General features: G+C 47.4%; 1 protein-coding gene across 1 annotated transcript; it reads right to left on the bottom strand.

Annotated features, from left to right (window-relative positions):
• Positions 1–12041: 12041 nt before the first annotated feature.
• LOC123486199 (breakpoint cluster region protein-like) lies at positions 12042–14382 on the bottom strand. The gene has a single exon (XM_045217454.1). The coding sequence runs from the start codon at positions 13641–13643 to the stop codon at positions 12042–12044; it is 1602 nt and encodes a 533-aa protein (XP_045073389.1). The 5' UTR covers positions 13644–14382.
• Positions 14383–15482: the final 1100 nt, after the last annotated feature.

The following is a 15482-nucleotide window of genomic DNA, read 5'->3' as shown; positions in this document are numbered from 1 at the left end:
TTCTCCTCGGTATGAAAGAGGGACAGGGCCAAGAGCTGGCCAGGCCTCACCTCCACCCTGCCGGGAGGGAGGAAGGGAGGGAACACATGAACAGGCTCTGGACACTTTGGAGCAAGAGAAGAGAAGAAGAAGAGAAGAGAAGAGAGAGAGAAAGATAACGAGAAAGAGGAAGAGAAGAGGAGGAGAGAGAGAGAGAATGACCAAACATCTGGCGTATCTTCTATAACAAATGTGTCTCTTCTCCCTCCTGAGTTGCTGTGATGAATTTGGCTCGCTGAGGCTAACTAAGGGCAGGAGACACTCTCCTCCTCCTCCTCCCTCCTCCCTCCATACCTCCCTCCCACTCTCCGAGCAGTAAATCAGAACTGGCCCGTCTGTCTCTCCCCACCTCTCCAGTCCACTGTGTCTGGTTTAGTTCCAAGGATGTTAGAGGAAACAGGACTCAGAAACACTATAACTCCACAGCCATTTCCATCCAGGCCCAAACCACTCACCAGAGAGGGGTGTCTCCAGTCAGTCTCCACCCGACTAGCAGGCAGCCATTTTCCTCATTAATTCATTCAATGTGTTATTGTTCCAGCTCAGCCCACCCCCGTCAGGTCAAGTTACCCCGTCCCCCCTCATCCTCCCTCCCTCACTGAGCCCTTAGAGCAACTAGCGTTCATTGAGCGAGCACACACTAGCTTCTCTGCACAAACACAATCCTACAACAAAGAGCCAGAGGGAGAGATAAAGAGAGAGAGAGAGAGAGAGAGAGAGAGAGAGAGAGAGAGACTGATGGAGAGCTGACAAGGCCCAAAGGAGAGAGATTGTAAGACGTTAGGCAGGACTAGTGTGTGTTCATGCGTGCAAGTGTGAGTGTGTGTGTGTGTGTGTGTGTGTGTGTGTGTGTGTGTGTGTGTACGTGCGTGCGTGCGTGCATAAGAGCTTGAGGAGTTGCTCTGATAGGGGGATGAAGCTCTATAAAAGCATCCTATAGATACAGTTGGTTCACAGCATGTTCATTCCATTGATTCATATTATGACCCCCAGGCTTATCGATACACACCCACCATAGAACCATGTCTCTCCTCTCCAGCTGGGTGAAGAAAAGACCATCAGTGCAGAGGGTTCAGGACTTCCCAGAAACAGGTGAAACCATCCTTCAACCTCTATATTAAGCTACATCCCTACTGTCTGTCAACCCTGACCATGTACATTTGAGTCATTTAGCAGACGCTCTTATCCAAAACAACTTACTGTAGTGAGTGCATTCATTTTCGGACTGCTCCCCCCATGGGATTTGAACCCACAACCCTGGCGTCGCAAGCGCCATGCTCTACCAACTGAGCTACACGGGACAGTCACCAGGGCTAACACCATTAAAGTCAACTGAACCCATTTCCTACCTCTACCTTCAACCCTGAGCTTGTATAGAAAGTGTCCACTACATATACAGTGCATTGGGAAAGTATTCAGACCCCTTCCCTTTTTCCACATTTTGTTACGTTACAGCCTTATTCTAAAATGGATTAAATAAATAAACAAATCCTTCTCAATCTACACACAATGCCCCATAATGACAAAGTGAAAACAGGTTTTTAGACAATTTAACACATTTAATAAAAATAAAAACAGAAATACCTTATTTACATAAGTATTCAGACCCTTTGCTATGAGACTCGAAATTGAGCTCAGGTGCATCCTGTTTCCATTGGTCATTCTTGAGATGTTTCTACAACTTGATTGGAGGCCACCTGTGGTAAATTCAATTGATTGGATATGCTTTGGAAAGGCACACACCTGTCTATATAAGGTCCCACAGTTGACAGTGCATGTCAGAGCAAAACCAAGCCATGATGTCGAAGGAATTGTCCGTAGAGTTCCGAGAAAGGATTGTGACGAGGCACAGATCTTGGGAAGGGTACCAAAACATTTCTGCAGCATTGAAGGTCCCCATGAATACAGTGGCCTCAGTCATTCTTAAATGGAAGAAGTTTAGAACCCCCAAGACTCTTCCTCCGTCCGGACACACTGAGCAACCGGTGGAAAAGGGCCTTGGTCAGGGAGGTGACCAAGAACCCGATGGTTACTCTGACAGAGCTCCAGAGTTCCTCTGTGGAGATGGGAGAACCTTCCAGAAGGACAACCATCTCTGCTGCACTCCACCAATCAGGCCTTTATGGTAGAGTGGCCAGACGGAAGCCACTCCTCAGTAAAAGGCACATGACAGCCCGCTTGGAGTTTGCCAAAAGGCACCTAAAGGACTCTCAGACCATGAGAAACAAGATTCTCTGGTCTGTTGAAACCAAGATTGAACTCTTTGGCCTGAATGCCAAGCGTCACATCTGGAGGAAACCTGGCACCATCCCTACGATGAAGCATGGTGGTGGCAGCATCATGTTTTGGGGATGTTTTTCAGCGGCAGGGACTGGGGCGAAGGTTCACCTTCCAACAGGACAACGACCCTAAGCACACAGCCAAGACAACACAGGAGAGGCTTCGGGATAAGTCTCTGAATGTCCTTGAGTGACCAAGCCAGAGCCCGGACTTGAACCTGATCGAACATCTCTGGAGACCTGAAAATAGCTGTGCAGCGACACTCCCCATCCAACCTGACAGAGCTTGAGAGGATCTGCAGAGAAGAATGGGAGAAACTCCCCAAATACAGGTGTGCCAAGCTTGTAGAGTCATACCCAAGAAGACTCAAGGCTTTAATCGCTGCCAAAGGTGCTTCAACAAAGTACTGAGTAAAGGGTCTGAATACTTATGTAAATGTGATATTTCCGGGATTTTTTACATTTGCAAAAATGTCTTAAAAACAGTTTTTGCTTTGTTGTTATGGGGTAGTGTGTGTAGATTGATGAGGGGGGGAAAAAAACTATTTAATCCATTTTAGAATAAGGTTGTAACGTAACAAAATGGGGGTCTGAATACTTCCCGAATGCACTGTACATAGCTGGCAAATACTGACTGCACTGACAGTCAAAGGGAGGGACACTGAGAGAAGAGAGAAAGAGAGAGAAAGACCAGACAGCGGTGACTTGCAGGCATTGCTGACATTTGGTATTGATTCCCCAGGTTTTTTATTGCCACTCCTCTCTTAAAAGCCTATTGGACAATTACAGGGAGACCCTGAGGGTCCGCCCAGGACTTTGATAGCGCCTGGTTTTCCCCTTGTTCCGTGGAAAACCGGAAGAAGCTTCGGAAAGGTGCAGACGCTCTAATTGGCTATGAGCAGACCAAACTCAAAGCAGCTGTCAAGTGAGGGAGAAAGGGAGCGAATCTGGCAGAAGAGAGAATGCTTAATTAAATGAGAAGAAAGTGCAATCTGGAAATTCTTCTTTTTATTTATCACAGCCGGGTGAATTAGGTCAGATTTTTCTGACACTGCAAAGTGCAATCAAGGAGCAGCCAATCTGAAGCTGTAATGGTGAACTACACATACATTTACATACGCTAACTACCAATCACAAAGTGCCTTGTTTCAATGTGGCTGATTGACCAGGTACGTGTAGCTTAATCACTGATCTATGTTCAGTTTGATGAAACCAGATTATGATAATGTCCATCAAGTTTAACTATACACAACTGGTTCCAGACCATCCTCCACCTCTCCCCACACTATCACTGTCTGGTAGTGCATGTCTGATTCTCTATCCATAAGCCCACTGTAATATATAGGAAAACATGCATTAGTGCCATAATGAGAGCACTGAGGCAATAGCTACGTCAGATGAGGAACCAAATTCTAATCTGATTGTTAGGTTTTAATTCAGGGAATGAAGGGGGGGTTAGCGATTACGTGGAGGGTTTGCTACCACCACCAACCCCATTACCTAGGCATTGTAGCAAACCAGCAAAACGCACCATGAAGCAGTTACACCACTACAAGACCAATGGCCTGTGGTGACTGGTGAGCATGTCGCGATGGATGCAAACACAGATTTGTTGTACTGCAGCCTGCGACTGGGGCTTTGTCCGAACAGAGAGCGCCAATATGGACGCTTTTCCAAAAGGGCAGGCAGGGACATGGGGTGAAAAAATTTATGAGAGGGATTTTCCCGTTTTCTTTCTTACAAGAGCTGTCTGTCACCATAGTTGCAACTGAGGTAAGTTTGTGGTTGGAGACTTGGCATGGAAACCAGCAAAAACACATACACACCCGGCCACACAGACATACACTTGAGAGGGGGACTACATTTGGCACCCTGTGTGTGTGTGTGTGTGTGTGTGCGCGCGTGCGTGTTAGAGCCCTGCACGGTCATGAATTCTAAGCCTGAGCCATGCACGTGACGTTCAGGCCCTACCCTACCGAGGCCCGATTGCTTCTACCAAATGTAAGGCCCTGCCCGAAACCAGAAATAACTTCCTCCGTTAGTAAATCCATTAGCTGCTCCTCTCGGTCTGTCACTCGCTCAAACACGCTGCTCGCTCTGCATGCGCTCTGCTCATGGCGGCTCTGAGTCTGTGAGTATCCATAGCAACAGCTCTGCTTGGGCTGCTCAATGACGAGACATGAGACAGTAGTTAGGTGTTAGTTACTTTTCAACACTCTAAACTCGGATAAAACTCAAGAAACTATTATTTTCTGTGAAATAATCTCTTGACGAGGTTGAAACAATTCTGACACCATGTTATATGACTGTACTGCGCAGCAGAGCACGAGCAAATGGCTCTGCTTCAAAATAATAATAATAATAATATGCCATTTAACAGACGCTTTTATCCAAAGCGACTTACAGTCATGCGTGCATAAATTTTTGTGTATGGGTGGTCCCGGGGATCGAACCCACTACCTTGGCGTTACAAGCGCCGTGCTCTACCAGTTGAGCTACAGAGGAGGTTAGCGATCCATTTAGTGATACCCGAGCCCTAGTTATTGATGAAAAAACAGGCCCTACCTGGCCAATGTATAAGGTTGGGGCCTGTCGGGCTCAGGTAGCAGAGCTCTAGGGTGTGTGCCGTTGGGCTGTGCCGTCTGTCCAGGGCGGGTCAGTTCCGTCTGCTGCTCTACCTCAGGCCTAGAACTGCAGCAGACCGCAGCCAGGCATTTTGACTCTCACTGGGGGTCTGACTGCAGCCTGGAGACACTCCACCCATCCGCCCTGATTGCGCCAACACCCAGTCAGTCAGCCAGCCAGCCAGGCCGTCTACAATATGGCTATATCCCACAACACAAGACAGACCAACCATCTACTCCTACAAACAGGCTGTAAGCCATGTCTGACAGATCACAAGCAACTCACCAAGTGATACTGAACAAAAAACAACTCATCCTATCTAGCAGCGTGCTCCAAGTCATGTATGAAGCTTTCTCTCAACCAGAACAAAGGGGTCATTTTCCTGTAGTATTGGTCCCAGGGCTCACCAGGGGGGATTCTTCACTTGTTCCCTGTACTATAGAGGGAGAAAGAGCAGCCTCCTCACCAGCTGGCTCTGTGGAGAGATCCACTCCCCTCCTCCTCTCATCCATCCCTCCATCCACCCCCTCCTCCTCCACTCTGGGCCTTTTGATTTCACTCCAGCCCGTTTGCCTTCTGTGGTTACAGAGGCTTCCGATGCCACAATCACTCAACAGTGGAGGCTGAACAAGGCTTTTAAGAGTCCCTGACAGTCACACACACACACACTAATCCAGTGTGAAAAAGGGGTCATTGTGCCACACGGTAGTACTAGTGTATGTGGGGTTGGCTGGAGGGAATGCTCAGACTGCTTTACTGTTTTTAAATGCCTGTTAAACCAATCATTCCTCTCCATCGTCCAGCCACACACGCAGTCACACACACACACACCTCCTGGCAGCCCATTTCACAAAGACACTACTGCGGTTGCCCGGCTACAGTTCCCTGTCATGTCAGCTAATGGCTGCATCATACAGGATTTACATTGGGAGTGAAACTCCCCTGACACACACCACCACGCGGCTCATCTCTCACAGTCCTCACAAGCCTGGGTATTGTAAGCATGTGTTTCATGTCAGTGTTTTTGATACCTGTGTACACACACGCACACACACAAACATGCACAGACACTCACCCACATACACACACTGTGGCAGTGATGAAATTGTCCCGATTGAATCAGAGAGGTCCCTCAGGGACACCGAGCCCCTTTACCTGTCACCACACCACAGCCTGGCACCATGGCTCCCTGGACCTGACCCCCTTCTACCAACATCACATCTCAACTACTAACATATTTCATCTATGACACACAGAGAGAGAGACCGAGAGAGAAGGGGGGAAACAGAGAGGGGGTTTAAAAATAAACTGATCATTACTATTCATCATGAAAGTATCACTCATAACAGGGGTGTGTCCAACCGTATCCACAGAGATCAATGTGAACTTAGGCTTTTGTTCTTGCCAACCAGTACACACTTGATTCAACTAATCAACTATTCATAGACTTCAATCAAGATATGAATAGTTGAATCAGGTGTGTTATTGCTTGGTTATAAAAAAAAAACTGCACCCCCACTATAACACACACAACGTTCAATGAATTATCTTAAACCTGATTCACATTTGCTGTAATGCTATTCTTGTTGCTTAGTTCAACTTTTCTTCCTAAAGGCTATCTGAAGACTGTTTCAAATTCCCCTCTCTACTGTTGTATTACAAAGGTACAGGTGGTGGACCAAAATACGGAAACACCTGGATGAATGAAGGACAACAATATGACAATGCCTCCACCCAAAAGTGCATGAGTAGTCGCCCAATAGTCATCTTCTTGTCCCTCATTTGTTCGCATTTGTTTCCACCACTTGTAGGTCTTCTATCGCAGATATCCCTCAACCCTGATCTTATTCTACTCTCTCTGCATCAACGACTTCCTGTCCACTCCAAACGTCTTGGAGAGAGTACAGAGGTTTCTAACTGTTCCGTATTGTTTCTAATCTTGGTAAAGGCACCACGGCTAGATGCATAATATGGATAACTGAAGTTTGTGTGTTTTAATCAACTTCAATCTGAACCAAAAAACTATTTATGCTCATGTTCATTGAATATTAGGGATATCAACACACTATCCCCATGTGTTTCAATGCAAACCAGGCTTATAGGAGCATACTGGCCTTAATTGGAACAACAGTAATTTATGGTGAAAAATAGAGAATAGCAAAGTCTACTCATAAAATATTTGGAAACCAATAGTTTAGGGTATAAATATTGACTTCAATATTATCCAAAGTTAGTATTAATCACATGGAACAACATGTATTTATTGGCATTTACATTCTGTATAGAGGGAGTGCTTGTTGTGCTACTGTACCTTTTAAGCCCACCTGAGATAAATGTCAAATGTACAAACATTTAATCTATAATCTATGTACAGTACCAGTCAAACGTTTGGACACACCTACTCATTCAAGAGTTTTTCTTTATTTTTACTATTTTCTACATTGTAGAGTAATAGTGAAGAGATCAAAACTATGAAATAACACATATGGAATCATGTAGTAACCAAAAAAGTGTTAAACAAATTCTTCAAATAGCCACCCTTTGCCTTGATGACAGCTTTCCACACTCTTGGCATTCTCTCAACCAAACTTTTGACTGGTAGTGTATAACAATGGAAGGTTAATTTAACAGTAAAATAAGACAAAATGCATTTAAAAATGTATGCTGTGAATGCCTGAAATCTATTATCTTGTTGTAGTTGCAAGTTATGTTGCTCCTGTGTGACTGTGACATGCAGGCACAACTGCTAGCATGAAAAACCCATATATTCAATAGGCAGGAAATAGTAATTAATGCCCATTAAATATGCTATCACGTGCATACATCAGTACATTAATCTCTTAATTTATACATAAAGTATGATCACTTATCTGAGAAGGTACAAAAAATATCTGAAAAATGTGTTTATCTGAGGGTCACCTCAACACCAACAGTTTTTTTTCAGCTTTGAAATAGGCCACTAGTGGGAATTTACACATAACTCTCAATAACTTAATAATAAAACATCTGATTGTCTTAGAGTAACAACTGTTGATTTAATTGAAACATTAAACATTAAAACAGCAGACATTTTTAATTTTATTTGAATCCAAAGATGGAAGTGAGTTTTATGGGTACATGGCTTAATAGGCACGCTTACCCTAGATGTCTAATTCCACCCAATCTGTAGGTTTAACCGGTTTACCCCCCTCCCATGTGAAATCGGTCATAGAGATAATGATATGAAGCTTAAGAGGCCATCGGTAAACCAGAGGATCAATTGAATTGGACAAACCCAACATAGGTTGCCTCAAATAATCCCTACATTTGAGCAGCCCTCTTCCTCTCCATTTAAAACCCACCTACTTATAGCCACGATTATTAGCTTTTCTTTCCACTTTCTGCTTGAACTTCTTCTCTCATAGTCTTACATTTCCGTGTGACTATTTCTGTCCCCTCTCTTTTGACAGTGTTTAAGTGAGTGTGTCCCAATTTTCATGTTCTATATTTCATAAATTGAAGTCTTTCCTTTGAATGTGAATCGCTACAGCTAGCGGTGTATGAAAATCTCCTTCCATTCTTCTGCTGGTGAGAAGGTCTATATCAGGCTATGCATGAGGAAGAGGGTCTGTCGGAAAGCTTATTGAACGTAAATGATCGAATCATCTGTTCAGTTGTCCTGCTTTACTGACGCTACATTGATAAAGCTAGCTATCTAGGCCTATGTTTAGAATCATAAACATTTTTGTAACATTTTCTCAGCACAAGCTTCTCCTGGTTTCTTCTCCATTGAATGACGCTTGTATGTGAGCACTGAGAAGGAGAAGTTGTCTTCCCTCTCGCTCTCTCATTCCGTCTTTCACTCTCCTTCTCTCTCTCTCTCAATCTAAAGAAGCAGCCATTTTAGATTGACCACCATGAATACAGTTCATTACATTTACATTTACGTTATTTAACAGACGCTCTTATCCAGAGCGACTTACAGTTAGTGCATACATTATTCTTGGAATTATTATTATTTTTTTATTTTTTTCATACTGGCCCCCCGTGGGACTCGAACCCACAACCCTGGCGTTGCAAACGCCATGCTCTACCAACTGAGCTACCTCCCTGCCGGCCATTCCCTCCCCTACCCTGGACGACGCTGGGCCAATTGTGCGCCGCCCCATTGGTCTCCCGGTTGCGGCCGGCTACAGCAGAGCCTGGATACGAACCAGGATCTCTAGTGGCACAGCTAGCACTGCGATGCAGTGCCTTAGACCACTGCGCCACTCATCCTGAACAACACCCACTTCAACAGGCCAAAGGGACATGATAGAACAATTACTATTGTTGTTTACACCAAGGCCATATAACATGAGGAGAGAGAGAGAGACCATGGAGTAGAGGAAGAAGAGAGTGAGTAGAGAGGACAAGGAGAGAAGTCCTAGCTAGCAGATGGCCTGAATCGTCCACAGAGACAGTATTCTCTCTTTCCAGAATCCAACAGCCCAGCTAGCTATAGAACGAACAAACAGCCTCCAGCACCTGGTCATGACACACGCATACACTCACATGTACGCTTGGGCACACACACACAAACAAACACTTGTGCAAACACACACTCACTCACTCACACACACAATCCCACTGCTTACAGCCTCAAGGTGTATGTGAGTGAGTGTGTGAGATTGTTTGTGTGTGTGTGTGTGTGTATTCTGTTACGCAACGGGAGAGCTCTTCCCATCTGTGCTTCTACAGCCCCCGCATCCCTGACTAGTGAAGCGAGAAACCATACATCAGCTTTATCATCTTCACCCTCTTCCTCCTCATCATCCTCACTCAGCCCAACCAATACCAGAAAACATCTCCTATTCTCCGTCCCAGGAGCATCATCTAACAGATTCCATACATTTCCAAATCTAGATTATCCCCCAAAGACATGAGTGCAAAATCTCCCACATCGTCTATGGCATTGTAACTGACCCCGCTCTGCCTATTGTTGTGTGAAATGTACTACAACAAAGAGACCAGACAAGAGTGAGATACCCCCTCCCAGCTGCTATCTGTGGGATTAAGAACGTTAGCCACATGCTAGGCCTCTTACTGTGCAGCCTGCCTGCCTGCCTACAGCCCCAGCCTGCCTGCCTGCCTACAGCCCCAGCCTGCCTGCCTGCCTACAGCCCCAGCCTGCTTGCCTACAGCCCCAGCCTGCCTGCCTGCCTACAGCCCCAGCCTGCCTGCCTACAGCCCCAGCCTGCCTGCCTGCCTACAGCCCCAGCCTGCCTACAGCCCCAGCCTGCCTGCCTGCCTACAGCCCCAGCCAGCCTGCCTGCCTACAGACCCAGCCTGCCTGCCTGCCTACAGCCCCAGCCTGCCTACAGCCCCAGCCTGCCTGCCTGCCTACAGCCCCAGCCTGCCTGCCTACAGACCCAGCCTGCCTGCCTGCCTACAGACCCAGCCTGCCTGCCTACAGCCCCAGCCAGCCTGCCTGCCTACAGCCCCAGCCTGCCTACAGCCCCAGCCAGCCTGCCTAGCATAGCTCAAGGCCAGAGAAAGCAGAGGTGGACACTGTGTTTGTGGCGGGGTTTTCATTAAGAGGGTGGCTATGTGCTATTAATCTCTGTCCATCACTCTCAATCTCCACACTGTGGGAGTGCATGTCACTGGAAGCTACGCAAGTATATCCTACAGACATGAATTCAACAGTCATGAATGATGTCAACAGTGATGAAGACTGAAATTATGAAGAATATCAGGATATATTTTGGACTCGCACAATACAGATAATTCCCAATCAAAAGGTAGTGTCAACAGCACCCCCCCCCCCTCCACCAGAGCAGACAGTCTTATCTGCCTCTCTGCACACACACAGGGCTCATCCTGGCATCCTGGCACAGGAACGGGTGCCTGCTGCCAATGGCCCACAGCTCGGTCTGCTCTAATAGGGTGCCAGGGCTGCAGCTGGGGCGCGGGCGCTAAAACGCCACTCACCTTGTCAGCAGAAAGCCCAGGGAAACCAGGTCAGAAGGCGCCACATCACATGACACCCCTGCAGCTAGCGCATTTGCACCCAACCGTCCAAGCCTCTAGCTCCAAGCTAACCACTCTGTTAGCTGGAGCCATAACTGGGCCTCGAGGCTACGAACAGGTTAAAGATATTACTGCAGATGACTGTTGGGGGAAAGAGGTGAAGAGATAGCTTTCTTTAGTCCAGGTCTCCAGTAAAAGCTTTTTAGAAAAAAGCTGGTTGGGTTTCAGAAATAGTTGTGGACTGAGTCAGAAAGCCTCTCTCAGTCTGCATCCCAAATGGCATTATTTTCCCTATACTTTTGTAGTGCACTACATCGGGGATATGGGACGCATTTGGGACACATCCTCCGTCTCCCCTGGTTGGCTGGCTGCGGCTCGCAGACACCTGTGGTTGGAATTCAAGGCACGGAACCCTGGGAGCCAAGCATATGTCTGAGGAAGACCTCCCCGTCTCAACTCGGACTGACCGCATTTGTTATTCACTCAACTGAACTCACATTCCAGGAAGATAGAGGTAACTCTCCTACAAAAGGCCATGCAGAGGACACAGTCAGGTATACACACAAACACACACAGGCACTGAGTGACACACACACGTAGGCACTGACACACACTGTGAGGCTAATGTAGTCCTCTATACCCTTCACAAAGAGCGTACCTGCTCAGTGACAATGGGGGGAGAAGACAAGAGCGTAAAAATGCACTGAGAGAGGAGAGTGAATGAGGAGGGAAAAGCTGCTTACACAGACAAAAGAAAACAATGCTGACAATTCATTGTTCAGCGATTTTTAGGAGGAGCCCCATGTCTCGCAAGGCTTAGTGGCTCTATGACTGTGTAATGAACAGGCAGTGACGAGATCACTCAGTAGGCAGGTTTCTATGGTTTGTCTCAGTCAAGAGGTCAATCCTGACATTTCAGCCAAGGAACATGTAAAGTACCAGAAACTACACACAATAATCAATTGCACCAATTCAAGGACCAGAAGTTGTGAGATTAAAATGGAAACCATTAGATTTCACTAGCTTTAGATGCTCTAGTCTAAATCCTACCCGTGTGTATGATGAGACTATGAACCCATCCCCCCTCCCTCCATACATGGCAGTCAGTCAACCCTGCCAGGCAGTGGTCAGCGTGTGACAGCCTCTTAAATCTCCAGACATGAACGGAGCAGCGACTAGAGCTAAGATTAGAGAGGGCAGCTGCCACTCACCCAGGTCTCCATGGAAACTGTTGTCATGGGAGGCTCTGCTGGCCGGTGTGGAGTCCGGATCGAGTGGGGGCCAGATCTGTCCGGTCTTGCGAACGCTCACAATGGTGGCTTCGGACATGACCACGTGGCCCTGCTGGCGGTGGCGCTTTTGGGACTGTGGCATGGGGGGACTGCTGCTGTCAAATGAGTGCTGGGAGTTCTGCGAGTTCTGCGAGGGCGAGCGGCTCTTCTCCCTGAAGGGCCGGCGGTAGGCCGTGGTGGGACTGGGCGACACGTGGCTGGACTGGCCAGACGAGAAGTCCTCCTCGCTGGATGTTAGGTTCTCATTGGAGCTGCAGTCTGGTGTGTAGCCACCACCTCCGCCCCCAACGTCCTCAAAGCTCCCGGGAGAGTAGGAGCGCCGGGGCCAGGTCAGGTGGTGCTCGTCTCCAATGTGGTCCCTCATGATGACGCCCCCTCTTCCGTCCCCCCCGCCCTCGCCCATCATCACCCCGCCCACGTAGATGCTGGTGTAAGGTTGGAAGTCAGAGGGTTGCCATGGGGGTGGAGGGGGCTGTTTTCCCCCGTTAGCCTTGGGGTGGCGTGGGTTGGGGTCCCCGTCCTCGTACTCAGCATCGTACCCACAGGTGCTCTCTGTAGAGCGCCCCCTGTAGACAGGCCGGGTGCGGAGCTCACCTGCCACAGTGGCCAGGTTGCCTGGCAGGGAGTGCAGAGATCTTTTGCGCTCCATCTGCATGGCCTGGCTGCCCAGGTTGTTGATCTTGTCAGAGCCGTCTCGGTCGTTGACTCTGACTAGGCCCCTGTCATGGTGGAACTCCATGTTGGTGTAGAAGGGCTGCTGCAGCTGCTTCTCCTGGCTCTTCCCCCCATCCCCGGCAGAGTGAGAGTTTGCCCGCTTGATCCTCTCAAAGTTAGACCTTAGCGCCGCCACCCCCAGTCCCATGCCAAGCTTGTCATTGGTGTCAGACGGTAGGTCCTTGTTCGGGGGTGGGTGTTGGCGGCGAGGGGATATACCTCCTTTCTGTTTGGAGGGCGAGAGGCCGTCTGTCTCGCAGGGCTCTACCTGCTGGGGTACCTCGAAGGCAGACTGGAGCTCCAGCCCGTCTCCTTGGGAGGCTGACTTCCGGGCTGGAGGGGGTCTAGGTTTGGACCTGGCCTCCCCCACCGGCTGGAACCGGCTCCGCTCCCCCTGTTCCTGTACGTGTGGCTGCTGAGACTCAGCGCCCAGCCCTGCCTGGTCCCCAACCTCGTTCATCTGGGCTTTCCTGAAACCCCAGCGCTGGCGGTCATAACTCTTCCTCTCCTTGGCCAGCAGCGTCTGCAGGTAGATCATACGGAAGCGCTCCTTGTTCACTTCCAGCTCTAGCCGCCGGATGGAGGCTTTGCACTTCTCCAGCTCCTGCTCGATGCCCCCCACCGACCGGAGCTCCATCTTTGGGGGGTCAGACTCGGGGAACTGCGCTTTCCATGCTTCAATAAATCCCACAGGCTCCACCATTGTTGATATTTACTGTACAGCAATAGATCTGACTGGGGTGATGTCACCAGTAGCCTACGGGGCTCGTTATTTCTCGCCTATCATACAGTTTCTGACAGAGAAAAAATCGGAATGTACCTAGAGAAACTACAATAGAAAAATACCATTCATATTAATGGTGTTAAACCAGTTCAAAAACTGACAATTTAACTGTTGTCACCTCTTTACCGATTTCGCAGTCACAGTACATTTTATAGTCAACAATAGAAATAGGCTTATCACTCAAACCAGCGAATGTGTCAGACACGAATCATATTTGAGCACGGTCTCGCCTCTTCTGCATTATTCCAGAAAAAAAATATGAGACACCAAATATCCTGAGCGGATGATCTTCTGGATCTAGAACTCTCGTGTTATGAGAAAGTGATAACGGCTCTCCAACTACTTACTTTTCATTTTCTTATTCAAGTCAAGCTTTTTCCATATAATCCATCATTGATGACCCTCGTTTACTCACATGACAACATCCCTGTTCCATTATCACCGGCTCCAGCTGTTCCTAGCCCTTTGTACCAGCTCAGCGTCCAAGGAGAATGGCATAAAATGAGAGAAAAGCGAGAATTATGGTTTTCATTCAATTCATTATCTCCTGTTCCTCTTCGGAATCGAGGATACATTTACATTTGTTTTGCCTTGTTATCCCATGTTTTCGCGGTTCATTGTTAGTGTACAGTTTATCCAGATCTTCACCGTTCCTCGCCTGTGGACCACTGTGGTTGCGTGTTCCCGTGTTCCAATCTCTTACTGGAGACAGAGGGCTGCAGGAAAGGGAGGGGCCAGACGGAATATGATTGACAGTGGCTGTGCTCGGTTTCCGTTCAATTAAAGAGGCAAGGCATGGATGTATTCAACTGTATACCACAGAACAATGATCACTCAACTTCATATAATAATACATTATTCCGGCAGTGGATCATTTATTGATATTTCAGTAAATCCAATAAGCATAATCATATAGGCGAAACTCATTGATGTAACCTATATTCCATGTATTTCTATCTTTATTTGAGCATTGCAGCTAAGATGGTAGAATGGAGAGTTAAAAATCATTGTTGTATTATTCTCTTTATATGGACTGAGAAAATGCTAATTGTAGACTACAGTAATTGAGATCAGCCTGCCGTGCAGGTGGGATACTGGTGGGCGCGTGGCACGTCCGGAATTCCTAATATGACACCACAATGCCACCTTGTGGCTGTTCACCTAAAGTGGATACAGTAGGCTAATGATTATTATAAACTGGGTGGTTCGAACCCTGAATGCTGATTGGCTGACATACCACGGGTATGACAAAACATTTATTTGTACTGCTCTAATTACGTTGGTAACCAGTTTATAATAGCAATAAGGCACCTCGGGGGCTTGTGATATATGACCACTATACCACGGCTAAGGGCTGTGTCCAGGCACTCCATGTTGCATCATGTGTAAGAACAGCCCTTAGCCATATACCACACCCCCTCGGGCCTTATTGCTTAAATAAACTCCATTCAAATCCACAAGTCCACAATATAGGAGTACAGTAGTTGTTGTACAATAGTAACTTTCTATCAGTGGTGGAAAAAGTACCCAATTGTCATACTTGAGCGTGTGTGTGTGTGAGAGAGAGAGATATGGGGAAACGAAGCTTCCTGAAGCGTTGAGGCTTTCCAGCAAATTGTGTCAAAAATAGGTTAATTACTAGGAGATTCATTATCCATTCACAATGCACATTAGTGACATCTGCTGGACAGCAATAAATAGCAACGTGTGATTATCAGAGTTATTTTCTCTCCACTAATCCGTGGCGCAGCTGTAAAT

Source organism: Coregonus clupeaformis, unplaced genomic scaffold (assembly GCF_020615455.1).
Source record: "Coregonus clupeaformis isolate EN_2021a unplaced genomic scaffold, ASM2061545v1 scaf1062, whole genome shotgun sequence".
NCBI classification, from domain to species: Eukaryota; Metazoa; Chordata; class Actinopteri; order Salmoniformes; family Salmonidae; genus Coregonus; species Coregonus clupeaformis.
Note: the sequence above shows the minus strand (reverse complement) of the source record. Positions and strands in the feature narration are given on the sequence as shown.

What these genes read in the sequence shown, in the direction of transcription:
- LOC123486199 (XM_045217454.1), bottom strand. Translation starts at nt 13,643, where the DNA reads ATGGTGGAGCCTGTGGGATTTATTGAAGCATGGAAAGCGCAGTTCCCC.